The 27,696-nt window shown below is 51.3% G+C and overlaps 1 protein-coding gene across 1 annotated transcript; it reads right to left on the bottom strand.

Annotated features, from left to right (window-relative positions):
* Positions 1-27,696, bottom strand: LOC132762925 (gamma-aminobutyric acid receptor subunit gamma-4-like). The gene is made up of 9 exons (XM_060756174.2): positions 27,607-27,696; positions 15,560-15,708; positions 14,862-14,929; positions 9,964-10,184; positions 9,723-9,805; positions 7,687-7,824; positions 5,286-5,438; positions 4,278-4,555; positions 1-2,976 (listed from the first exon to the last, which is right to left on the bottom strand). The coding sequence occupies exons 1-9, from the start codon at positions 27,660-27,662 to the stop codon at positions 2,674-2,676; spliced, it is 1,449 nt and encodes a 482-aa protein (XP_060612157.1). The 5' UTR covers positions 27,663-27,696; the 3' UTR covers positions 1-2,673.

The raw sequence follows: 27,696 nt of genomic DNA, 5'->3' as shown, positions 1-27,696 counted from the left end.
CAAATTGCAAAAACAGATTTATTTCATGGCAAATGATGGAGAGATGCACATTCAGCAGTGGCCAAAGTACAGGGAGAAATATGGCTGAGAGGAGGAGGGAGCTGCGTGTGGAGACCTGAATGGGAAAGGGTGCAGCCGGGGACAACGCCTCGTGAATGGCAGGGCGGCGGATCCACCGCAGGCCAAAATGCCTCCTGTGCCTCTGCTCCCTGCTCAGAGACCTGGAGGGCTGCAAAGGGGGAGAAGAGGAGAGGGAAGGGGCCTGGCTCTGGGGAGGCTCAGCTGTGTCCACACCTGGACCAGCCCCCTCCCAGCTGTGCTTCTCCCAGGCCAAACACCTGGCCACCTGGGCCTGCAAAGGAAGGAAGAGAAGAAGGAGGAGGAAGAGCACCCTCCTTGTTGGCAAAGAAGTTTTGGCACCATTGGAGAGAAGGAGGACGAAGAGGAGCAGCAACGTCAGTGGCAACTGCCACTCAGAGGGGGTAGAGTCCTCCTGGGCACATTTTGCCCCATGCCCTCCTAAACCTGAAGCTGGCCCTGGTTATAATAAAGCAACAAGGGAAAAGAACACAATTCATGGCATTGGTGTGTGTCCCTGAAGTAAATCACAATGAAAAAAAAATATTCCAGAGGAGATATGGGAGGCATCTTTTTCTTTCCTTTTAGGTAAAGGTTTCCCCCTGACATTAAAGTCCAGTTGTCTCCAACTCTGAGGGTTGGTGCTCATCTCTATTTCTTAGCCGAAGAGCCGGCGTTGTCCATAGACACCTCCAAAGTCATGTGGCCAGCATGACTGCATGGAGCACCATTATCTTCTCGCCGGAGCAGTACCTATTGATCTACTCACATTTGCATGTTTTCATTAAGTTCAGCCGTGTGCAACTCTGGGGGTTGGTGCTCATCTCTATTTCTAAGCGGAAGAGCCGGCGTTGTCCATAGACACCTCCAAGGTCATGTTGCCAGCATGACTGCATGGAGAACCATTATCTTCTCGCCGGAGTGGTACCTACTGATCTACTCACATTTGCATGTTTTCATTAAGTTCAACCGTGTCCAACTCTGGGGGTTGGTGCTCATCTCCATTTCTAAGCTGAAGAGCCGGCGTTGTCCATAGACACCTCCAAGGTCATGTGGCCAGCATGACTCGGAGTGCCATTACCTTCCTGTTGGAGCAGTGCCTACTGATCTACTCACATTTGCTTGTTTTCACACTGCTAGGTTGGCAGAAGCTGGGGCTAACAGTGGGAGCTCACCCCACTTCCCGCAATTCAAACCTGCGACCTTTCAGTTAGCAAGTTCAGCAACTCAGCGGTTTAACCCACTGACCACTGGGGGCTCCTTTAGAAAAAGGGAATTCCTCTCTTGTCCACTGCACACCATGTCAGGGGTCTTCTTGCCTCTCTCTGGAAAGATGGCACCTTTTGAAGCAGACATGGAGACAGAGGGAAGGAGGGTTTGCATGCCTCATAGGCAGCAGCGCGGGTGACAAAACGCTGAGGACTTGCATGGCCCATGGCATCCCACTCCCAACTGAGTCCTCCCAGGCTAGCCATCTACATCCATTCCCTGCCTCACGGCTTTGCTCGGCTCCATCCAAGGCACCCGTGCGGATGCCAGTGTGCCAAGGATGCCAGTGTCGCCAGGCTCTCACCCCGGCTTCCCAACACCGCACAAGGCAAACATTCTGAACGAATTAAACATGACACTTCATTATTCGGATCATATTCCGCAGTGTCGGAGCCCATCTCTCGGGCCTTGACGGGATTTGCTCTCCGAAAGTGGGGCCCAGCTGGCCCTGTCAGCCTCTTTCCCGCCTCCTGCATCTCTTCCGGAGACAGGCTTTTAATGTGACGCTTACTCCAAAAGTCTCTCTTCCTCAAAACATTTATTTGTAATTTACATCAGGAGTAAATGTTAATGGGATGAGGCTGGGAGCAACTGGAGCAGCTTGTGAGGTTTAATTTAGAGGCAGCCACCCCACCTCACCCCATCTCCCCCCTGCAGGGCCAGAACCTCAGCTGCTGGGCTCTGACTTTCCCAGAAAGACTGGGTTGAGCTCCCTCTGTCAGCTTCAGCTCCCCATGTGGGGACATGAGAGAAGCCTCGCACCAGGATGGTAAAACATCAAACATCCAGGCATCCCCTGGGCAACGTCCTTGCAGACGGCCAATTCTTTTACACCAGAAGCAACTTGCAATTTCTCAAGCTGCTCCTGACAAAGAAAAACCCCCAAATAAATATATGTGTGGAGGGTGAGGTGGGGAAGTCTCAAAATCTCACAGCTTCCCCCCATTTTCTCTGCTTCCCCCATGAAATGCACACTCCCTTAGCCAGTAAGACCTATTCCAAGCACACTTGCAGTCATGGACCTAAATAGTGCAAGAATGGAACGTAAAGGGACTATGGGAGCTTGCACCAATTGCGTGGCTGCCCCTCTTCATGACGTGATGGCCAGCCAGCCTTGGAATGAAGGGATGCCTCCTCCCTTCAGGAGATGTTTCCAGGACGGGGTGCAGAGGATCTGCGCAGAAGGCCCTCCTGCACCAGCAGAGGGTTGGGCTGGATGCCCTCTCGAGGTCCCTCTCTCACAGCCAAGTGGGTAACACAGTGACCGCCCCCAACTCCACTGGCTATGTCTTGTTGCCTCCAGGCAAGTCCTTGTTGTTGGGGGAGCTAGAGATAGAGGTAAGCCATCCAGTAGACAATGTTGAAGAGCAGGAAGGCGGTGGGGAAGAAGACCCGAGAGTAGGAGTCTAGGCGGGAGATGTGGATGCGGAGGTAGCCTTCGCGCCAGGCGCCCGTCCGGCAGTCCTCGATGCAGCAGAAGAACCGCCGGCACTCCTCTCCTTCTGCGCAGTTGCAGGACGCAGCCGGGTCCAGCTCCTCGCTCTCCTCCTCCATGTCAGGTGGCCAGGTCACCAGGCTGTTGATGTGGATGGCCGTATAGGAGGGTACCAGGTGGGCATGGCCAGTTAGCTGCAGGGGCAGAAGGTGGAGAGCATGTCAGGGAAGGCTGAGGAAAGCAGGTAGACAGGCAGAAGGCTTTTGTATGTGTGTGTCAGGTCACTTCTGGTGTGAGAGAATTGGCCGTCTGCAAGGACATTGCCCAGGGGACACCCAGATGTTTGATGTTTTACCATTCTTGTGGGAGGCTACTCTCATTTCCCTGTATGGGGAGCTGCAGCTGACAGAGGGAGCTCAACCTGCTCTCCCTGGATTCGAAGCTGTCAGTCAGCAATCCTGTCAGCACACTCGGTGGCACAGTGGGTTAAACCCCTGTGCCGGCAGGATTGAAGACCAACAGGTCGCAGGTTCGAATCCAGGGAGAGGCGGATGAGCTCCCTCTATCAGCTCCAGCTCCTCATGCGGGGACATGAGAGAAGCCTCCCACAAGGAAGATAAAAACATCAAATCATCCGGGCGTCCCCTGGGCAATGTCATTGCAGACAGCCAAGTTTCTCACACCAGAAGCGACTTGCAGTTTCTCAGGTTGCTCCTGACACGACAAAAACAAAACAAACAAAAAAACCACTAGAGGCTGGAAGTGTCAGAAATATTAAAAATTAACTAGTTATTTTGAATTGCCAAAATGTGAGTCAGGCACTGAAAGGGTTAAATGGATGCAATGACTCCACAAAAGCTGCAGTTCAATATAAGCAGGTGTGCCTGTAGCTTAGTATGCTTCAGTGTTAGTTTCCCTCAATATGAGAGAAGCCTCAGTATGAGAAAGCTCCAGTCCTCAGCATGATAATGCCTCAGAGTTAGTAGGCCTCAGTGTGTAGGAGGCCGGGTGTGAGAAGGCTTCAGTGAGAGAAGCCTCAGGTTGAAGGCCTCATGTGTAAAATGCCAATGTGAAGGCTGCTGTGTGCATAAGGCTAGTGTGTGAAGCTCCCGTGTAAGTTTAGTGTGAAGAGGCTCTGTGAGAGTGAAGCTTTTTATCTGCATGAGAAAGAAGCGCAGCGTGGAAGCAAAGAAGAAAGTATAAAGAACTTTACTTGTGTTATGGAAACCTTGTTTTTGTAAATAGTGCAACCATATTATTTTGTTAGAAAGAAAAGCTTATGGAAAAGATAACACTGATCTGTGTGTTTGTTGTTCTTTTTATCAGTTTGGGCTACTGGTGTTGGGTCACACTCCTGCTGATAAGTTATTCTGCTGTACATTTATGAGGAGGGTCTTTTGTCAATAACACTACTCACTCAACAGGAAGACCCCAAACACCCAGGCCTTTAGCTGGTGAGGGGGACCACCCTGACTCCTCCCTGCCCCCCACTCACCAGTCTGGTCCCCCCTCGACTGTTGCTGCTTTGTTGATGGCCGCCACCGCGTTGAGTACTTCTACTGCTTGGATTATGATTGCTTCTGCTGCTGCACAGCGGTGGAGGCTTCTTGTTCCCCACCAGGTAGTTGAGGGTAGCATATTCCATGAGGGCGGCAAAGACAAAGATGAAGCAGACGGAGACAAAGAGGTCCATGGCCGTGATGTAGGAGACCCGGGGCAGGTGCTTGCGGGAGATGGTGCTCAGCGTGGTCATGGTCAGCACAGTGGTGATGCCTGTGTGTGTTTGGGGGAGAATAGGCAGCAGGTTGAGGGAGGCTTCTCTCATGTCCCTGTATGGGGAGCTGGAGCTGACAGAGGGAGCTCAACCTGCTCTCCTTGGATTTGAAGCTGTCAGTCAGCAATCCTGTCAGCACACCCGGTGGTGCAGAGGGTTAAACCCCTGTGCCGGCAGGACTGAAGACTAACAGGTCACGAGTTCGAATCCAGGGAGAGGCGGATGAGCTCCCTCTATCAGCTCCAGCTCCTCATGCGGGGACATGAGAAAAACCTCCTACAAGGATGATAAAAACATCAAATCATCCGGGCGTCCTCTGGGCAACATCATTGCAGACGGCCAAGTCTCTCACACCAGAAGCGACTTGCAGTTTCTCAGGTCGCTCCTGACACGAATCCGGGGAGAGGCAGGGTAGACTCCCCACTGGTCTCAGCATGCCCCTCAATGATGGAGAAGGGGTTTCTTACTTAACTGCATTGAAGGAGAGGGGCAGTTAAGTAAGAAAGTCCAAAAGACCTGGACTGGACTTGCAGGCCATCCCAGTCATGTTCTTTTGGCTGTTGTGCATGCCTAATTGGGACAATGGCAGAATTTGGCCAGGAAGTGCTTCCTGAGCTCAGGAACCCTGATCCTCAAAAGAGGCTCCTGGAATCATCCTGGATGGTGGGCCATTGAGGGGCCAAGGGAGTACTGTACCCCCTTCCACCCACCCTTCCCTCCCTCTCTTACCAAGTGAGGTCCGGGCCGGAGTGGAGTCCCTCTTGATCCAGAAGGAGACCCAGGAGAGGACCACAGTGAGGATGCAGGGGATGTAGGTCTGGATGGCAAAGTAGCCCATCCTCCTGCTCAGGTCAAAGGAGACCGTCATGACCATGTATTCTCCTAGGGAGGGAGAGAAGGAGCCACAGATGCTCAGGGACACAGCACAGACCAGCCACCCACCACCGCAGACTCCATTCTGGTCCAGCCTGACTGCCTCCTGGGCCTCAGGGCTTGTAGGACCCGCCCTTAGAAGCCCAGCGTGACCTCCTGCCATTGCCACAAAGAAAAAGAGCATACAATGGAGCAGGCATGTAGCCGGGGGGGGGGGGGGGGGGGCTCGGGGGGCTTCAGCCCCCCCCCCCAAATTCTCATGGTGGTCCACGAGAAGGCTTTACTGGTACATTATTTAAACTGTTATGTTTATTCATATCATGATCTGATCACCATGCTCAATATATCCCATATGCATGGGGGTATTGGGGTAATGATACAAAAGGTTTGCTAGGGCAGACCCTCTTTCACTCAGACTCAGCCCCCCCCGAACCAAACTCAGCCCTCCCCCCCCTCGAAACAAAATCCTGGCTACGGGCCTGCAATGGAGTCTTGTACATGTGGCCCTTGTTGGAATCCAACCTCACACTGCGCAAGTCTGTAGTCCTCAATGAGAAGCAGATTGATAGAATTAAGTGAGGCTGAGAGACTCCCTTCTTTCTCTTTCATTCCTGAAGGCCTGTTGTTGTTCTGTTTTCTTTCACTCTTTGTTCTTTTCCCTCCCATCCTTTTCATCCTCAGATTGAAAAGGGGCCTGAGGCTGTTAGGAATTGTGGGAGTTGAAGTCCAAAGCACCTGGAAGGAGGGCCCAAGTTGGCCCATGCATGCTCTGCTTCCTTCCTTGATCCTGAAAATGTCTGGAGACCAGGGTTCAGGTCAACCTCAAACCTCCTTGCTTGGCAATCAGCTTCATGTGAGCTCTCCAAGGTGCTGAACTCTGTCCCTCCAAAGGAGCAACTCTGAAGTTTACCCATGCCTGCTCTATACTAAGTATTCTTTTTTGTATGTTTACTCTGCTGTTTTGGGGAAATGTCCATAACAGCACTCACAAGGACACTGTCTGCCATAGATTTGGAGGAGGAAGTCGTGTAGCAGCCTTATCGTGGCTGGGGTGGTGGTGGTGGGAAAGCCACTTTCCCAGGCAAAGGGCAGGGGGATGCTTAAGCTACCTTCCTGTCTTTCTTTAGCTCAGTGTTTCTCAACCTTCCTAATGACATGACCCCTTAATACAGTTCCTCAGTTTGTGGCAACTCCCAGCCATAAAATTATTTTTGTTGCTACTTCCTAACTGTAATGTTGCTTCTGTTATGAATCATAATGTAAATATTTGATATGCAGGATGTATTTTCATTCACAGGACCAAATTTGGCACAAATACCCAATACACCCAAATCTGAATACTGGTGGGATTGGGGGGGGGGGGTTGATTTTGTCATTTGGGAGTTGTCGTTCCTGGGATTTATAGTTCACCTACAATCAAAGAGCATTCTGAAGTCCAGCAATGATGAAATTGAATCAAACTTGGCACACAGAACTCTCACGACCCACAGAAAACTCTGGAAAGGTTTGGTGGGCATTGACCTTGAGTTTGGCAGTTGTAGTTCACCTACATTCAGAGAGGACTGTGGACTCAAACAATGATGGATATGGACCAAACTTGGCACAATAATCAATATGCCCAAATGTGAACACTGGTGGATCATTCTGAACTCCACCAGTAATGGAACTGAATCAGACTTGGCACACAGAAGTCCCATGACCAAAAGAAAATACTGGAAGGGTTTGGTGGGCCTTGACCTTGAGTTTTGGAGTAGTAGTTCACCTACATTCAGAGAGCAATGTGGACTCAAACAATGATGGATCTGGACCAAACTGTACATGAATACTCCATATGCCCAAATGTGAACACTGGTGGAGTTTGGGGAAAATAGAATCTTGACATTTGGGAATTGTAGTTGCTGGGATTAATAGTTCACCTGCAACCAAAGAGCATTTTGAAGACCAACATTAGACTTGGGTCAAACTTCCCACACAGAACTCCCATGACCAACAGAAAATAATGTGTTTTCTGATGGTCTTTGGCAACCCATCCGATACCCCCTCGTGTCTCCCCCCGCCCAGGATTCCAACCCCCAGGTAGAGAAACATTGCTCTAGCTGTTGTCTCAAGGCATCCTGAGTGTCCTCAATGGGGAAGGCTTCCCTACAAATAGTCTGCTCCCCATCCTGTCAGCTGTCCCTTGCCCATTGCACCTTGCAATGTTCTTACTTGGCCTAGACTTCTTGCCTGGATGCCCACCTCTGAGGAGAGGTCTCACCTGCCCCTGTCCGCAGAACCTCGGACGTGTTCCTCAGGCCAATGAAGTCAAACTGATAGAGCCTCCATGTGCGCTGGTCGGAGACTTCAATGGAGTACCTCCTCCAGCGATAGATGATCTCCTCTCTTGGATAGCCATCTGGGAGGGATTGAGCACAGCAAGGGGGGGGGGGCAACAAAAGGAGGCATCTGTTATCCACACCTCACCCAGGGGGAAGGCAAGGTGGTGAGAGAGGGACCCTTGGAAGTGCTTTGCCCCTTGCCTGCTCTTCCTTGGGCCTCACAGGAGAAGGATGGGGAGGGGGGCAGGCAGGGTGCTTTCCCAGGCAGAGCAGAGATGGGGCTCCCGGCGAGTTTCCTGCCCGGTTCATCTGCAAAGCGAAATGTCAGATCTACTTGGAAGCGGCAATTCTGATGCCTCTGAGAGAGATGGGTTGGGGAGGGGGGAGACCTCCCAGCGCCACTCCACTGTGCTTATAATTAATTGCCAAGTGAGCGTGGCGTGTCCTGTTAATTAGCCAAGATGGGCCCAGGCGAGGGGGGGGGGGAGGGAGAGAGCGGAGAGCAACTGTGCCACCGCTGCTGTTATTTCAGGGATGAGGATCTTAGTGATTCAGGGTCTTGCTGGGCTTGGAGTCCTGGAAAGGAGGAGGAAATAGCCAGTAGCCCCCCCCCCACAAACATTGGAAGCCAAGAGGGGTCTGTCTCCTTTAAAGGAGCGAGTAGTGGCAGGGCCTTCTAGTCTTCCTTCTGGTCCTTTCTGAGGTCAGCAGTGTGAGAGCACATGAGCCTATAGATGTCACTTGTGTCAGAAATATTAAAAATTAACTGGGTTTTTGATCACAAAAGTTTGAGTCAAGCACTGAAAGAGTTAGTAGGCCAAAGCCTCTTTGAGTTAGTGAGCCAAAGCTAGTGTCGTCCTGAGGAGAATGAGTAGGCTAAAGCCTGTTTGAGTTAGTGGGCCAAAGCCGTCATCCTGAGAAATGTGAGGTAAACCTCTGTGTGAGAGAAGCCTCATGTGAGAAAACTCAGGTGTGAAGGCTGCTGCGTGTAAAGCTACTATGAAGTTGTCGAAGGCTTTCATGGCTGGAATAACTGGGTTGTTGTAGGTTTTTTCGGGCTATATGGCCATGGTCTAGAGGCATTCTCTCCTGGCGTTTCTCCTGCATCTATGGCAAACATCCTCACTACCTCTGAGGATTTTTTTTTTGTCGTGTCAGGAGAATCCTGTTGTGAGAGAATTGGCCTTCTGCAAGGACGTTGCCCAGGGGATGCCTAGATGATTTTGATGTTTTATCATCCTTGTGGGAGGCTTCTCTCATGACCCCGCATGAGGAGCTGGAGCTGATAGAGGGAGCTCATCTGCCTCTCCCTGGATTCGAACCTGCGACCTGTCGGTCTTCAGTCCTGCCGGCACAGGGGTTGAACCCACTGTGCCACCGGGGGCTCACCTCTGAGGATGCTTGCCATAGATGCAGGTGAAACGTCAGGAGAGAATGCCATATACTATGAAGTTGTTTATTTGTGTTATGGAAACCTTATTTGTGTAAATAGTGCAACCATATTTTTTGCTATAAAGAAAAGCCTCCTATGGAAGGGATAACATTGGTCTTTGTGTTTTTGTTCTTTTTTTATCACTTTGGAGTACTGTTGCTGGGTCACGGTGCTGCTAAGAAGTTACTCTGCTGTGCAGTTATGAGGAGGGTCTTTTGTTAATAAGCCCACTCACCCAACAACTTGCTGTGTGCGTGGAGGGGGCTGTTGTTGCCTCAATCCTCAAAGAATAGGCCCCAGGGAACAAAAAAGGCTGGCAGGGCTGTGAGGCTACACTTGCAACCCACCCCTCATATTCCCTCTTTGCTCAAGGTAGGATGGAAGGGGTGAGGTAGCTGCAGAAGGAGGGAGTGAGTGAGAGAGGGCTTCTCCTCAGCCTATAGACCATTGGGTGCAACTCCCCCCCCCCCTCATCCTCCTGGACAAGGTGGCCCTTCAGGTGGCTTCTGACCAAGGTCCCCTCCTCAAGACGATGGTACTCACAGCTGGAGAAGACCAAGGGGCAGGAGTGGGTGTCCATGGGAAAGTTCTGCAGCTGGAGGAGGCATTCAGCTTCAATGGTCAGCCTAGGTAGAGAGTGAAGTGTTAGTTGGAGAGGTGGCCATTTAAACAGTGGGGTGGGAGCTCCCCCTGCCTTTCCCCCCACACAACCCCATCCCATTTTCCAGTCTGGACCCCCCCCCCCTTCTCCTGTCACCCACTGAGTCTTTGGTCCTTGGGGCACCTGAGTGTGTAGAGCACTTTGCCATCACTCCAGATCCGGAGGAGCTGGTTGGGGGTGGTGATCCAGTGTGAATCTGCCCTCTTAGAGTTCCGGAAGAAGGTGTCTGGGATCCAGATGCGGCTGACCATGTTGGTGTTGAGGGTCAGCGCCTGGAGGGAGCTGTTGAAGCGCAGGCGCCGGTCGTACCAGGTCTGGGCAAAGAAGATGTCGATGGTGTACTCCTGTGGGGAACAGAGCATGAGAACAGGGTGATCGGAGGTCTTGGGGAGGGGGCACGGGGGGGGGGATCAGGTGCTATGGGTCATCTCCATCAGAGAAGGGCCAGTGACAATAGCGCCTCCATGTTGAACCACTATTCAACTCTGGTTTGGATCCAGGGCACATTCCCTTGTTCTTCACGTCAGAAGCACAGAGGACCTCTCCAACTCCATCTGGTGAGGAGTGGGTGGTCTCAGACCTGGATCTCCTACTCATAGGACACAATTAGGAACACCCTACAATCTGCTTATTTGGGGGGAGGTTTGAGCTGGGAAGAGCCTCTGGTGCCTTGGCTGAGACAGGGCTGCTAAGAAGAGGACTCATGACATCCTTCCAGGCAAATGGAGTCTCATTGTAGATAGAAAAAACAGGCCATATAAGGTAAAGGTAAACATTAAGTCCAATTCTGGTTGGTCGTGCTCATCTCCATTTCTAAGACGAAGAGCTGGCATTGTCCGTAGACGCCTCCAAGGTCATGTGGTCAGCATGACTGCATGGAGCGCTGTTTCCTTACTACAGAAGCAGTACCTATTGATCTACTCACATTATAAAACCTTATTTATATACTGCTCTATCTCCCCGAGGGGACTCAGAATGGTTTCCAAGTAAGATCATCAATACATACAGAGTAAACAATATAACCATAAGATTCACAAAACAATATAAGCATAAAAATTGTTGCCATAACACATATATATTAAAAGTAATCCTGCCTGTTCAAGGCAATTTAAAAGGCTGGGCTGAAATTAGTGCAAGTTCAAAAATTCTAGGGGGCATGTTTTCAAACTGCTAGGTTGGCAGAAGCTGGGGCTAACAGCGGGAGCTCACCCTGCTCCCTGGATTCGAACCGCCAACCTTTCAGTCGGCAAGTTCAGCAAGGAATAATAAACACAACAAGAATAATAACAATAATGAAGCCAGAGGGATGCTTCATGGTGGAGTCGGGAGCAAGAAAAGCCCAGGACAAAGGCCTTCGCAAGTGTGCCAGGTTTGCAGGAAAGGGAGCCGCAGGCAGAGAAGAGACCCACGTGGTTTAATCCACTCTGCGCACACATCTCCCTTTCACTCCAAGTCTCCGCTGAGTCTCTGGCAATCTGGATGCACATAACTCATTGGAAATGCGTTACTAAATGCAGCTCAGTCAAAACACGCAGGCAGAAACCATGGCCGCTTAGACTCTTGGTATGTTTCACTGCTCCTTCCAATGACAACAATTTGATTTCCAGTCCCTCCACAATCTGCCTCTTTTGCACACAGAAGCAGGTCCCTTGCAAGAGGGGGGAAGTTGGCAAGAAATAAGAGTTACGTGCCCGCCCCCTCCCCTTTATTCAGAGCAGGAATGCAGAGACTGAAAGCAAAACAAGCTTTGGGCACAAAGAGGAGACCAGGAATTAAAGCTCCCCTGGGCTTTATGTGGGATTGGGAGAGAGATGAGACCAGGCAGACATGACTGCCATGAGGTTTTATTCTGCCTGTGCTGAACTCTGCATCGCCAAAATGAGTTCGGCACCCTGGAGCCTGGCCTTGTGTGATTTCTCATGGAGAAACGGTACCTGCTGCAGACTCCACGCCTCAACTCATGTGGGGCCAGCAGAAGGGAGGGAGAAGGGGAGGCAGGTGGCACCCAAGGGCGCAGTGACACCCCCCTCCCCATCCTTGGCAGGAATGAGGGCATAGAATCATAGAGTCATAGAGTTGGAAGAGACCTCATGGGCCATCCAGTCCAACCCCCTGCCAAGAAGCAGGAAAATTGCATTCAAGGCACCTCCAAACAGGCCATCCAGCTTCTGCTCATTTATTTATTTATTTATTTGCCATATTTATATACCGCCTTTCTCAGCCCAAAGGTGACTAAAGGCGGTTTACAATTGGCATAATTCAATGCCTCCAACAACATAAAATATAGTCAAAACATTAACATATAGTATAAACCATATAAAAACAATAACACACAAGTCCTCGGCGTCTCATTACTAAAATCATTTTCCAGTCGCATCGTCCAATCGTTCCGTGGATCTAAATTAGCCTGCTACACTGCATCTGTGAATGCTTGCTCAAAGAGCCAGGCTTTAACTCTTTTTCAAAATATTAGGAGAGAGGGGGCCGATCTGATATACCTAGGGAGGGCATTCCATAGCCGAGGGGCCACCGCTGAGAAGGCCCTGTCTCTCGTTCCTGCCAGTCACATCTGCGAAGGAGGCAGGACCAAGGGCAGGGCCTCCCCAGATGATCTTAGAGACCTAGATGGTTCATAGGGAGAGATGCATTCGGACAGGTAAGCTGGGCCAGAACTGTTTAGGGCTTTAAAGGCTAAAGCTAGCACTTTGAATTGTGCCAGGTAGCAAACTGGCAGCCACTGGAGTTGGTGCAGCAGAGGGGTTGTACACTCCTTGAGCGCCACTCCTATTAGTAACCTGGTTGCCGCCCGTTGGACCATTTGAAACTTCCGAGCAGTCTTCAAAGGCAGCCCCATGTAGAGCACATTCCAGTAGTCTATACAGGATGTAACCAGAACATGGACTACCATGGCTAAGTCAGACTTCCCAAGGTACGGGTGCAGCTGGCGCAAAAGGGTTCCAGGCTCAGCGATAACTTCAGGATCACACCAAAGCTGCGAACCTGCGTCTTCAGGGGGAATGCTTAAAAGCCTTCAAAGAAGGATGCAATTTTTCTATTTCTTGGCAGGGGGTTGGACTGGATGGCCCATGAGGTCTCTTCCAATTCTATGATTCTATGATTCTATAATTCTAAGGAGCCCCCACCACACTCCAGGGCAGAGAGTTCCACTGCTGAACAGCTCTCATAGTCAGGAGTTCTTCCTAATGTTCAGATGGAATCTCCTTTCCTGTAGTTTGAAGCCATTGTTCCGTGTCCTAGTCTCCAGGGAAGCAGAAAACAAGCTTTCTCCCTCCTCCCTATGACTTCCCCCCACATAGCTATACATGGCATCCCCCATCTTAGATTGCTGTAAAGCCCACCTTGAGAGAATAGTAATAGTAATAATAATAATAATCTTTATTTATACTCCACCACCATCTCCCTTTCATTGCATTGATGCCATATTTTTCTTCCTTCGGCATCCCATCGCCCTCCCTCCCTTCCTCCACATCATCTGCACCGGACCACGATGGCCAAGATGCATCTGTTTAGCTCCTCCGCTCAGTCGTCCTTGCCTGGGGGACTCAGAGACATCCTTGTACTGAGACAGACGTGACATCAGCCAGGTGCTCCTCAGAGGAGAACAACAACCTGCTGGCTCTCCAGAAGGTGAAGCTCTGGTCTTAATGAGGAAGAGGGGGAGGAGAGGAAGGCTGGACTCCCCAAGTTGGCAAGGCCCCTGCAAGTGCAGTGTGAGGAGCAACGGCTGTTAGCCAGGGTTGCTCCATCAAGTTCAAATGGGACAGTCAAGGTGGACTCTTCATAATAGGTGGGGTGGGAGGGATGGTGACTGATCTGGGGTCCAAAGGGTTCCTTTTGGGTCCTCAGCAGGCCTCCCTGTGCCTCTCAACTGGGACCAGGTCTGCTCTGCTCCTGCCTTCTGTTGGGTCCTAATCCTGGCTTCCCTCCCACCTCTGCCACAGCTGCCACCACCATCACCGTCTCCTCCACCTCCTCAGCTCCAAATCTGTCACCTTCGTCACGCAAGGATTCCATATTTAGGTGATTCTGCTGCAACCCTTCCGAGCCAGGCCGCTCCTGCCTTTCGTCCTCATACTTTTCCTTCCCATGAAGCAGCTTGGGGAATACGAAAGCATCCCAATCAAGAAGAGGAGGAACATCGGAGGGGGGAGGTGCGGGCAGAGGGGTCACCTTCCTCTTTTGTGAAAAATGTGTCCCTCCCTTCTGCATCCTGTGCTGCTCCACAAAGGCAGACAGCCCTTCATTAGGATGCGCTGCAGACATCCCTTCCACGTCATTCGGCATCCAAGGCAGGAGGGGGTCTCCTTGTGTGCAGAAGGAACTTGGAGGCTCATTGCAAGTGAGCAACAAAGGGTCTGAAGCCCTTACCAAGGGCTGAACAAGGCTCTTCTGCCCCTCCAATGATCCCACCAGGAGAGGACCAGAGGACGAGTCTCTCCCACCCCAATAATTCCTTGGCAAGGACTATCCCATTATGAGACCTGTGTCTCCAGCCTCATCCTTCACCAGCACCAGCTCAGAGAAACTGGGCGAGGTATGGTGAGAGGTGGAGAAAGTCCTCCCCACTATCAATCCTTTTTTTTTTTTTTGGGTCAGGAGCAATTTGAGAAACTGCAAGTCACTTCTGGTGTGAGAGAATTGTCTGTCTGCAAGGATGTTGCCCAGGGGACACCTGGATATTTTTGATGTTTTACCATCCTAGTGGAAGACTTCTCACATGTCCCTGCATGGAAAGCTGGAGCTGACAGAGGGAGCTCAACCCACTTTCCCCGCATTCGAACTAGGGGTTCTATCCTCCACCAGCACCAGCTCAAAGAGACTAGACCAGGTATGCTGAGAGGCGGAAAAAGTCCTCCCCACTGTCAATTCAATGAGCCCAATGGGCCTAACCCAACTGACAAAGAAATCCAGCCTTCCCCGAGCTCCCTCTCTAACCTTGTGCAGGATATACAGATAGATACACACACCCACACAGAACTTTCCCAGAAAGCCCTACTCACCATGTGGATCACAGAAACCGGCCCAATGCTGTTCACGTAGATGTCAACGTCAATGAAAGTGGGCTTGACTACCAGGAGGAAAAGGGGTCCACAGGGAGAGAGAATGAGAGAGAGAGAGAGAGAGAGGAGGATCAGCTGGGGAAACGGGGAACTGGACAGGCTCTTGAGACATTTTGTGCCACTTCTCTGCAGAAATACCTGCACCCAGAACAGCTCACAGAACCCAAAAAGCCACCTAACTGTACAGTCAAGCAAAACGTCCAGCCATGAAATGATTGCAGCAATGGATGCACAACCATTTTAAAGGTCTAGTTGTCTAGTTTTACAAACTCCTCAATGCCTCCTCAATGCCTGCATTGGCCTCATCTCATCTGCATCCCTCATCTGTGTTGCCCCTCTCTCCATGCTTCTCCTCCTCACTTTGCCCTCTGTTTTTTTCAGAAGACCTCCGTTCCACCATCCACAAACCCTCCCCAAAATGTCCTGTGACTTTTTGGGAATCGGTGCTACCTTTGGGAACCTTGTGACTATGTGCTTAGCATTTGTGGGCGACTGGGTTTTTGCACACATGCCCCACCTCCAGCCCTCAGTAGCTGCTGCTAGCAGTTTGGGGTCCCCTTCTTAGGACTCAGCAGAAAAGCTGCCCTCTCCCCACCCAGCAGTTGGCCTCTTGGGGAGACAGAAGGGGGAGCACTTACTGCCAACATCCGGTCTCAGCTTGTTGTCGTAGTTTTGGAGCAGAGTGTTCAGGATGCGAGTGGCGTCGGCCTCCTGAGCTTTGGGCGCCAGGACCCAGGTCTTGTTGGTGCTCAGGTAGTCGTAGTCATAGTCCTCCACGTTCTCCCCCCTGGAGGAAAAGAGGGGCACATGGACACCAAGACCAATGGGGAGGAGGCCCTGCCTGTGCCGCAGAAAAGGGGGGCAAAGGAACCCGGGACAATGGCTGTTGGGGAATCTGAGCTATTTGGCTCAAAATAACCCTCGGTTGGGGTGATTCCACCATAAATATAGCAGAGTGGCAGAGTGGGAGCATGCTGGACCCATAATCCTTTGTTGGGGAATCTGAGCTGTTAGGGTCAAAATAACCTTCCGTTGGGGTGATTCCACCATAAATATAGCCGAGTGGCGCAGCTGAAGTGTGCTGGGCCCATAACCATATGTTGGGAAATCTGAGCTGTTAGGGTCAAAATAACCCTCAGCTGGGGTGATTCCACCATAAATATAGCAGAGTGGCACAGCGGGAGCGTGCTGGACCCATAACCCTTTGTTGGGGAATCTGAGCTGTTAGGGTCAAAATAACCTTCAGTTGGGGTGATTCCACCATAAACATAGCCAAGTGGCGCAGCGCAAGTGTGCTGGGCCCATAACCCTTTCTTGGGGAATCTGAGCTGTTAGGGTCAAAATAACCCTCAGTTGGGGTGATTCCGCAGCTTGGGAGTGATCCTGGACTCATCGCTAAGCCTGGAACCCCAGGTCTCAGCAGTGGCCGGGAGAGCTTTTGCGCAATTAAAACTTGTGCACCAGTTGCGCCCGTACCTTGGGAAGTCTGATCTGGCCACAGTGGTCCACGCTCTTGTTACATCCCGTATAGACTACTGCAACGCACTCTACGTGGGGTTGCCCTTGAAGACTGTTAGGAAACTTCAACTGGTCCAGCGAGCGGCAGCCAGATTGCTTACCGGAGCGACATACAGGGAGCACACCACCCCCCCGCTGTGTCAGCTCCACTAGCTGCCGGTTCAATTCCGAGCACAATTCAAGATGCTGGTTCTGACCTATAAAACCCTTTACGGTTCCGGTCCAGCGTATCTGTCTGAACGTATCTCCTTCTACGTCCCACCAAGGAATTTGAGATCATCTGGGGAGGCCCTGCTCTCGACCCCACCGCTATCACAAGTGAGGCTGGTGGGGACAAGGAGCAGGGCCTTCTCAGTGGTGGCCCTTCACCTGTGGAACTCACTCCCGGGGGAAATTAGGGCATCAAAATCCCTCCTCTCCTTTAGGAGGAAGGTAAAGATGTGGTTGTGGGACCAGGCCTTTGGGCAATCTGACAATTAGACATGGACAGCCAGATGGATAGGACTGAAAGGACCGACAATTGTGGAATGGGAATTTGAACTATGAGATTGAGAAACGCTGACCGTCAATGAGGTTTGTATTGGTTTTATTGCTTTTATTGGTTTTATGGTTGTTTTTGCCTATACTAATTATTGTTTTCTGTTAACTGTTGTTATTGCCAGAATGCTGTTTGTTAACTGATGTTATTGTCCTTTGCTGTATGTTATGCGTGCATCGAATTGTGCCTTGCTTTTGTAAGCCGCCCTGAGTCCCCCCGGGGGTGAGAAGGGCGGGGTAGAAGCAACCGAAATAAATAAATAAATAAATAAATTCCACCATAAATATAGCCGAGTGGCGCAGCTGAAGTGTGCTGGGCCCATAACCATACGTTGGGGAATCTGAGCTGTTAGGTTCAAAATAACCTTCAGTTGGGGTGATTCCACCATAAATATGGTAGAAAAAAAGCAGAAGAGACTGGCAAAAGGGCCACATGGCCAGCCCAAGGCAATAAAAATACATTTAAAAAAGAAGTTCCATCACAGAATTCCAATGCTACATCATCAAAGGGGAGGAGAGAGTGGCAAGGAGGAAGAGTAAAGACAAAGTCCTTTTGGGAAAACATGCATAGGAATGTGGGGAGGGGAAGGGGGAGAGAATTCTTCAGCCTAATCCTATCTCTAGTCTAGCTATTCATTGAGGTCCGGAAACTTGATGACACAAGAGACTTGTGCAGTCCAGGGATGAAATCCAACAGTGGCCCATTTGTCTGAAGGGACCTGAGGAAGAGGTGCCCTCTAGAGCATGTGGCTCTAGGCCCCAAGGACTAAAGGGGAGGCTGCTCCTTTTCCCTCCTAGAGGCTGAGTTTCTGTCCCTCTCAGATGAATGTGGGCATTTGGTCAGAACTAGTGTGCTTTGTTGCGAAGGGCTGGTCCACAAGACATGCTGCACTTAGTGTGTGTGTGTGTGTGTTTGTCTGTTGTGGGCCTTTTCCAGCCTGGCGTTGGCCACCTGCCAAGCACAAGGTGGCCACATTCTACCAAGACACACACAGAGAATGGAGACTCTGGGCTGAGAGTCAGGGAGAGGCAGCCTGGTGCCTCCCTCACTCTTCTTTTTCCCAGGTATCAGGTGTGACACCTCAGCTCCTGCAGGCACCAAGCAATTAGGAAAGGAGGGAGGGCTGCCTGGCGCCCGCTAATGGAGATGTCACCCACGAAAAGCTTTTTGCCACCGAGAGCAAAACAGAGCGAGAGAGATGGTGGCACTCAGAGTGTGAGCAATTCAGCTTGGCAACCTGCAGAAAGTGCGGTGCCGCTCCCACCAGGTATCTGCTCCTGGCCTTTCGCAAAATCTCCTTGCCGAGGAAGCTGCCCTTTTGCCCAAGAAATGGAGCCCATGAGTGGGTCTCTTTCTAAGCCTGTGTGTGTTTGTGTAGGAAAGAGAGAGAGAAGAGGAGGGAGAAGCAAGGCCTTTGCGGTGGCCTGAGAGGAGCAGGAGAGCCAAGGGACCTGTCAGCCCCATTATGCCAAGGTCCAGGAAAGGACAGATGGGATTTGACGTCCCCTCCCGGGGCAAAGCTTGACATTCTCCCAAGAGCGCTGCAGTGTCAGCAGTCCCTAATTGCATTTGGCGAAAGGAAGGACACCCGGCCTTCTGTTCCCAATTACGATGCAAAAACAGAGAGAGACAGAGAAAGGGGTGTCCCACTGGCAACAAGGGTCCTCCTGCATTCCAACAAGGGTCCACTGGCAGGAAGGACATTTTCGTCAACTTCTGTAAGGCTTTTGTAAGACCTTAGCTAGATGGCAAATATGAGCCTGGGAGAAAGCACTAAGAGAGAGAGCAGGAGGGGTGCTGGCACCTGGGTGTCCCTACAGGGCCCTCTCTCCTTCTTTCCAGAGTAGGGTAAGAAATAGCAGAGGCTTCCCCCCTCTTTGGACCCTCCAGATTTCTCCCGTACCTTGTTTACTCAAAAGAAGCTGCAGAAATGACACTTCCGCTCCTCAGTGGCTTGCTGAGCAATGGCTCCTGGGTTTTTAAGCAGAGCCACAGGACTGAGGACACGTATTTATTATTTATTTGTTTACGATATTTATAGCCCGCCTTTCTCAGCCATACAGCGACTGAAGGCGGGTTACAGATTGGCACAATTCGATGCCAGGCATTCATAAAAGTGCCATTAAAAACAACATTACAATATAAAACATAAATAAAAAACCGTTAAAGCATATAATCATCGGTGTCATCTTGTTAAAAACATTATCCAGTAACATCATCTGGCCATTCCATGTTCATCATTCATAGTTCCATGTTATCTATTCCGCTGCATTGTCAAAACCTTGCTCAAAGAGCCAGGTCTTTACCTTTTTCGGAAAGTCAGGAGGGAGGGGGCCAATCTAATATCCCTGGAGAGGGGGGCCACCACTGAGAAGGCCCTGTCCTTTGTCTCTGCCAATTGCACTTGTGAGGTAGGCAGGATCAAGAGCAGGGCCTCCTCAGATGATCTTAAGCTCCTAGATGGTTCATAGGAGGAGATACGTTCGGACAGGTAAGCTGGGCTGGAATCGTTTAGGGTTTTATAGGCTAAAGACAGTACTTTGAATTGTGCCCAGTAGCAAATTGGCAGACAGTGAAGCAGATGCAACAGAGGAGTTGTGTGTTCCCTGAGTGCCATTCCTGTTAGTAACCTTGCTGCCACCTTTTGGACCATTTGAAGCTTTTGAACAGTCTTCAAAGGCAACCCCATGTAGAGCGCGTTGCAGTAATCTATTTGGGATGTAACAAGAGCGTGAACCACTGTGGCCAAGTCAGACTTCCCAAGGTACGGGTGCAGCTGGTGCACAAGTTTTGTGCAAATGCTTCCCTGGTCACCACCGAAACTTGGGGTTCCAAGCTCGGCACTGAGTCCAGGATCACACTCAAGCTGCGAACCTGCGTCTTCTGAGGTAGTGTAACCCCATCCAACACAGGCTGTAATCCTATGCCTTGTTGGGCCTTTCGACTGACCAGGAGTACCTCAGTCTTGTCTGGATTCAATGTCAATTTGTTCGCCCTCATCCAGATCATCACAGCGGCCAAACATTGTTTCAGGACCTGAACAGTAGCATTACTTGGGGGCATTACTTGGGGACCTTGTGATGGTGGCCTGGACGGTTTGGTATTTCCAGTCACTGCAGGTCCCTTGTGCCTCCCTTCCCAGCCTCCTGGACATTCTCAGCCTTTCTCGGACTATCCCAGGAGTGTGGCCTCAGTTAACAGTCCTGGAAACACCTCGGGGCTCCTATTGGGTGTCCAAAGTAGCCCAGAGAAAGGCCAGGCTTAAACCTAAAGTTCTGACTCTGCAATCCTAAGGAATTGAAGCTTATCCCAGTTTCAACTGGTTATGAGGTTTACTTCTGGTACTCTGCTATATTTACAGTGGAATCATCCCAACTGAGGATTATTTTGAGCCTAACAGCTCAGATTCCCCCACAGTAAGAAGCAGCAATGGTCTTCCCGCCTTTGGACCCTCCAGATTCCTGTCGTGTCTTGTTTACTCAAAAGGAGCTGCAGAAATGAGACTTCTGCTACTCAGTGGCTTGCTAAGCTATGACTCCTAGGTTATTAAGCAGAGCCACAGGACTGAGGACACTTGGGGACCCAGAGCAACCTGGTGATGGTGGCTAGGACGGTTTGGTATTTCCAGTCATGGCAGGTCCTTTGTGCCCCCCAACCCAGCCTCCTGGCCATCCTCAGCCCTTCTTGGAATATCCCAGGAGTGTGGTCTCAGTGAACAGTCATGGAAACATCTCGGGGCTCCTATTGGGTGTCCAAAGTGGCCCCACAGAAGGAAAAGACCAAACTGGGGCCAATGTGTTGGGTTTCAACCCTGGACTGCACAAATTCAGGGTTCAAGATCTCAATGAGTAGCTAGATTAGAGATAGGATTAGGCTGAACATTCCGATGCATGTTCCCCAAAAAGGCCTTTGTCTTGCCTCCTCCTGCTAGCCACTGCCTCCGCCCCCCTTTGAAGATGTTCCAGAAGGATTCTCTCCTGATGTTTCACACACATCTATGGCAGGCATCCTCAGAGATTGAGGGGTCTGTTGGAAACTAGGCAAGTGGGGTATATTATATATCTTTGGAATGTCCAGAGTGGAGGACACGTGTCTGCCTGAGGCAAGTGTGAATGTTGCAATTGATCACCTTGATTAGCATTGGAGAGAAGCAAGAGAACATCTCTATGGGGAGAAACTGTTCCAAGAAACATGGAGATTGGAAACACTACGGACCAGGACAGCATGTCTACTGTGCTCCCTGACTTTCCAACAGACCTCACAAACTCTGAGGTTGCCCACCATAGATGTGGGTGAAACGTCAGGAGAGAATGCTTCTGGAACTTGGTCATTCAGCCTAGAAAACTCACAGCAATCCAGGATGGTTTGGCATTTCCAGTCATTACAGGTCCCTTGTGCCTCCCTTCCCAGGCTTCTGGCCATGTTCAGACCTTCTTGGAATATCCTAGCCCTATTTCTACCTCTAGCGCTAGGGCTCCTCTACCCCAGCCCTATCTCTATCTCTAGCCCTAGGACCTATTTGCCCTAGCCCTATCTCTAGACCAAGGGCTCTTCTGCCTTAGCCCTATCTTTATCCCTAGCCCTAGGGCTCCTCTGCCCTAGCCCTATCTCTCGCCCTAGGGCTCTTCTACCCTAGCCCTATCTATATCTCTAGCCCTAGGGCTCCTCTGCCCTAGCTTTATCCATATCTCTATCTCTAGCCTTAGGACCTATTTGCCCTAGCCCTATCTCTATCTCTATCTCTAGCCCTAGGGCCCTTCTGCCCTTGCCCTATCTCTAGCCCTAGGGCTCCTCTGCCCTAGTCCTATCTCTATCTCTAGCACTAGGGCTCATCTACCCTAGCCCTATCTCTATCTCTAGCACTAGGGCTTCTCTGCCATAGCCCTATCTCTATCTCTAGCCCTAGGGCTCCTCTACCCTAGCCCTATCTCTATCTCTAGCCCTAGGTTTCTTCTACCCTAGCTCTATATCTCTACTCCTAGGGTTTCTCTACCCTAGCCCTATCTATCTCTAGCCCTAGGGCTTCTCTATCCTAGCCCTATCTCTATCTGGCCATTCTCAGCCCTTCTTGGAATATCCCAGAAGTGTAGCCTCAATGAACAGCCTTGGAAACACCTTGAGGCTCCTATTGGGTGTCCAAAGTGGTCCCATGGAACGGAAAGGCCAACCCTAGGGCAAGGCCTCACCCAGGGGCCTCCCTCCCTCCTCTGGAGCTCCCAGCAGCCCCCTCCCCACTTCCTGCCAGGCCAGAGAGGCCTCTGTGGGCTCGGCTCTGCCAGGAAGGTCCCTCTGCAGGCGGCAGATAAGCCCCTCTCTGCACCAGGGGAATAAATAGGGACAAATCTGACACTAAAACTGGGATTACCCCAAAAACCAGTGGCAGAGCATTTCAAGCTTTCTGGGCAGCTTTTCTCAGACTTCAAAGCAGAAGTGTTTTGGACCAAAAAAACAAATCACAGGAAGGAATGTGAAACCGCAAATCCTCAGACGTGCCTCCCTCCATTCCACCCTCCCTATGTTCCCCATAACTCCACAACCTGAGCTTGACTACAGGCCTATCCAGCACCTTTGCCCCTTGGACGACCCTTAATGACCCTCCTCAAAGGGGTACTTCTCACCCCTCCAGCATGTTTGGTGCCTCCATGGTCTTTTCCCACCCTCTTTCCCAGCCCAGTTTGGCAACAACTCCAGGGAAGCTGGGTTGCTGTGAGTTTTCCGGGCTGTATGACCATGTTCCAGAAGCATTCTCTCCTGATGTATCTCTCCAATGCTAATCAAGGTGATCAATTACAACGTCCACACTTGCCTCCAACAGACAAGAGTTCTTTCTCCCACCCTGGACATTATTCCACAGATATATCAAACCCACTTGCCTTTTTTCCAACAGACCTCACAACCTCTGTGGGTTTATCTATTTACCGTGTCAGGAGCAAACCAAAACAGTTGTATTGCATTAAAAACAAACAAACACACCTCTGAGGGTGCCTGCCATAGATGTGGGTGAAACATCAGGAGAGAATGCTTCTGGAACATGGCCGTATAGTCCGGAAAACACACAGCAATTCAGTGATTCCGGCCACGAAAGCCAGGAAGCAGCTAGGCTTTGAAGCTTTAAGGCCACTAAATGCTAATTTAATGCTAATCAAGCTGGCTAAAAAGTTTCAAGCAAACAAGAGTTCTTTCTCCCACCCTGGACATTATTCCACAGATATATAAACTCCACTTGCCTAGTTTCCAACAGACCTCACAACCTCTGAGGATGCTTGCCATAGATGTGGGCAAAATGTCAGGAGAGAATGCTTCTGGAACATGGCCATACAGCCCGGAAAACACACCGTAATTCTGTGATTCCGGCCATGAAAGCCAGGAAGCAGCCATGCTTTGAAGCTGCAAGGCCATTTAATGCTAATCAAGCTGCCCAATTCACACCTGCCTCAAGCAGACAAGAGTTCTTTCTCCCACCCTGGATATTATTCCACAGATATATAAACTCCACTTGCCTTGTTTCCAATAGACCTCACAACCTCTGAGGATGCCTGCCATAGATGCAGGTGAAACGTCAGGAGAGAATGCTTCTGGAACATGGTCATACAGCCTGGAAAACTCACAGCAATTCAGTGATTCCGGCCATAAAAGCCAGGAAGCAGCAAGGCTTTGAAGCTGCAAGGCCATTTAATGCTAATCAATTCGCACCTGCCTCAAGCAGACAAGAGTTCTTTCTCCCACCCTGGATATTATTTGACAGATATATAAACTCCACTTGCCTTGTTTCCAACAGACCTGACAACCTCTGAGGATGTCTGCCATAGATGTGGGCAAAACGTCAGGAGAGAATGCTTCTGGAATATGGCCATAGAGCCTGCCATAGATGTGGGCAAAACATCAGGAGAGAATGCTTCTGGAATATGGCCATAGAGCCTGCCATAGATGTGGGCAAAACGTCAGGAGAGAATGCTTCTGGAAGATGGCCATAGAGCCCAGAAAACTCACAGCAACCCAAATGTGTAACCACCAGTCCTCAGCTCCTGCCCTAGGCAGGACTGCTTCCCTCCCTTTGGGTTGTCTGGCCATGTTCCAGAAGCATTCTCTCCTGACGTTTTGCCCACATCAATGGCAGGTATTCTCTGAGGTTGTGAGGTCCCTCCCTTTGTTTCCCATAACTCCACCTGGCTGAGCTTGACTGCAGAAGCATTTTCTCCTGATGTTTTGCCCACATCTATGGCAGGTATTCTCAGAGGTTGTGAGGTCCCTCCCTTTGTTTCCCATAACTCCACCTGGCTGCGCTTGACTGCAGAAGCATTTTCTCCTGACGTTTTGCCCACATCTATGGCAGGTATTCTCAGAGGTTGTGAGGTCCCTCCTTTGTTGCCCATAACTCCACCTGGCTGAGCTTGACTGCAGAAGCATTTTCTCCTGACGTTTTGCCCACATCTATGGCAGGTATTCTCAGAGGTTGTGAGGTCCCTCCTTTGTTTCCCATAACTCCACCTGGCTGAGCTTGACTGCAGAAGCATTTTCTCCTGACGTTTTGCCCACATCTATGGCAGGTATTCTCAGAGGTTGTGAGGTCCCTCCCTTTGTTTCCCACCTGGCTGAGCTTGACTGCAGAAGCATTTTCTCCTGATGTTTTGCCCACATCTATGGCAGGTATTCTCAGAGGTTGTGAGGTCCCTCCCCTTGTTTCCCATAACTCCACCTGACTGCAGCTTGACTGCAGAAGCATTCTCTCCTGACGTTTTGTCCACATTATGGCAGGTATTCTCAGAGGTTGTGAGGTCCCTCCCTTTGTTGCCCATAACTCCACCTGGCTGAGCTTGACTGCAGAAGCATTTTCTCCTGACGTTTTGCCCACATCTATGGCAGGTATTCTCAGAGGTTGTGAGGGCCCTCCCTTTGTTTCCCATAACTCCACCTGGCTGAGCTTGACTGCAGAAGCATTTTCTCCTGACGTTTTGCCCACATCTATGGCAGGTATTCTCAGAGGTTGTGAGGTCCCTCCCTTTGTTTCCCACCTGGCTGAGCTTGACTGCAGAAGCATTTTCTCCTGACGTTTTGCCCACATCTATGGCAGGTATTCGCAGAGGTTGTGAGGTCCCTCCCTTTGTTTCCCACCTGGCTGAGCTTGACTGCAGAAGCATTTTCTCCTGACGTTTTGCCCACATCTATGGCAGGTATTCTCAGAGGTTATGAGGTCCCTCCCTTTGTTTCCCATAACTCCACCTTGACTGCAGACCTCTCCAGGACCTTTGGACCCTTAACGACCCTCCTCAAAGCAGTACTTCTATGTTTGGCATCTCCATGGCCTTTTCCCACCCTCTTGGCAACGACTCCAGGGAAGGCTTTCTCTGCTGGAGAAACCACGGAGGATGGGAAGTGCTTTTTATGTCCCATTATCCCCCAGGCAACGGGCGACCTCACATTTTTGCAAGGCATGCATTCGGAGGAGGCTTGACGTGCGCAAATCATGACTGGCAGGTCCGGGGAGGGAGAGAGGAAGGGGAGGGAGGGGTCCACGTGCCACCACCGGCCACACCTTCCCCTCCCCCCTTTGGGCCCTCTATGGGGCTCCTCCCCGCTCCCCCCCTCCCCCCACTCAGGACCACTCCGCGGCGCGTGGGAGGGGGCCGTCACGGGGCCGGCGTCGCCTCATTCTGTCACGGAGCGCTTTCTCTCTCTCTCTCTCTCTCTCTGTCTCCCTCTCTCTCAATCTCTCTCTTCCTCCTCCGCCCCATCTGTGCTCTTCCCCGACGGGGAGGGTCCTCCTCCGCAGAGGAGCAGGCGCCCCCTCCCCACGAAGGAAGGAGGAGGGAAGGAGGGCCCCTTTCTAGCCCGTGCAGAGCGTGTCTTGAGGGGGAATGGGAAGGGGAAGGGAAGGTCACACCCTCGGGAGGGCTATGCTTGGGGAGGGAGGGAGGGGCTGTGCTTTGCGGTGGGGTGGGGGGAGCAAAGGGCCTCCCTGGGAGTCTATGGTGGGGTAAAGGTTTCCCCCTGACATTAATTCCAGTCGTGTATGACTCTGGGAGTGTGCTCATCTCCATTTCTAAGCCGAAGAGCTGGCATTGCCCATAGACACCTCCAAGGTCATGTGGCCGGCATGACTGCATCGAGCGCTGTTACCTTCCCGCCTGAGCGGTACCTATCGATCTACTCACATTTGCATGTTTTCGAACTGCTAGGTTGGCAGAAGCTGGGGCTAACAGCGGGAGCTCACCCTGCTCCCCGGATTCGAACCGCCAACCTTTTGGTCGGCATGACTGCATGGAGCACCTTTACCTTCCCGTCTGAGCGGTACCTATTGATCTACTCACATTTGCATGTTTTTGAGTTGCTAGATTTGCAGAAGCTGGGGCTAACAGCGGGAGCTCATCCCACCCCCCCAGATTCGAACTGGCGACCTCTCGGTCAACAAGTTCAGCAGCTCAGCAGTTTAACCCAATGTTACAGGCAGGGGCGGCTCATCCATTACGCGAAGTAAGCGGTCGCAGAACACTTTTTTTTGCCAGGGGCGCAGAGGCACCTCTGTAAATGCCCCTCAACTGCCACTTGAGGAGCGCCCCCTCAAAAAAAAAGAAAGAAAGCCGAGGCTCCCCCTGGACGGCTAGGTGACTTTTGGTGCACACGCCAGGGTCTTCAGGCCCGCCTCCAGACCCAAAGCAGGCCAGGCGAAGGAGCAAATGCGGCAAGTGTAGTTACTGGGATGTATAGTTCACCTACAATCAAAGAGCATTCTGAACTCCACCAATGATGGAATTGAACCAAATATGGCACACAGAACTCCCACGACAAACAGAAAATATATATCAATGATTGGTGGGGGGGGGGGGGGGGCTCCAAAATACTGTTTGCTTACTGTTGAAAATTACCAGGGGGTCTTAGGAAAGGTCTAAGGAAAGATGGCTCAAGGGTTCCACTGGAGACCTTCTCTTCCCTGCTTTCCCCTTCCCTTCTCTTCTCTCCCCTTCCCTCCCCTACTTTCTTCCCCTTCCCCCCTTCTCTTCTCTTCCCTCCCCTTCCCTGTCTTCCTCCCCTTCTCTCACCTTTTTTCCTCCCCTCCCCTTCTGTCACCTTCTTTTCCCCTCCCCTCCCCTTCTCTCCCCTTCCCTTCCTGCCCTCCCCTTCCTTCCTCTTCCCTTCTTTCCCCTTCCCTTCCTTCTCTCCCCTTCCTTCTCCTTCTCTTCTTTCTTCCCCTTCCCTGTCTTCTTCTTCTCCTCTCCCCTTCTCTGTCTTCCTCCCCTTCTCTCCCCTTCCCTTCTTTCTTCCCCTCCCCTCCCCTTCCCTGCCTTTCTCCCCTTCTCTCCCCTTCTCTTCCCTTCTTTCTTCCCCTCCCCTCCCCTCCCCTTCCTTCCTCTCCCCTTCCCTGCCTTTCTCCCCTTCTCTCCCCTTCCCTTTCCTTTCCTGCCCTTCCCTCCCCTTCCCTTCTCTCCCCTTCCCTCCCCTCCCCTCCCCTCCCTTTTCCTCCTCTTCCCTTCCCTGTCTTCCTCCCCTCCCCTTCTCTCCCCTTCCCTGCCCTTCTCCCCTTCTCTCCCCTTCCCTTTCCTGCCCTCCCCTTCCTTCCCCTTCCCTTCTCTCCCCTTCCCTTCCCTGCCCTCCCCTCCCCTGCCTCCCTTCCCTTCCTCAGGCCGGACTCACCTGCTCTGGACGGCCGGGGCGAGCATGAGGCAGAGCAGTAGGGCGCGGGCGCACATCCTCCGCCGCCGGAGCCCCCTGCCCCCCCGCCTG

The sequence above is a fragment of the Anolis sagrei genome, chromosome 10 (genome assembly GCF_037176765.1).
Source record: "Anolis sagrei isolate rAnoSag1 chromosome 10, rAnoSag1.mat, whole genome shotgun sequence".
Classification (NCBI taxonomy): Eukaryota; Metazoa; Chordata; class Lepidosauria; order Squamata; family Dactyloidae; genus Anolis; species Anolis sagrei.
Note: the sequence above shows the minus strand (reverse complement) of the source record. Positions and strands in the feature narration are given on the sequence as shown.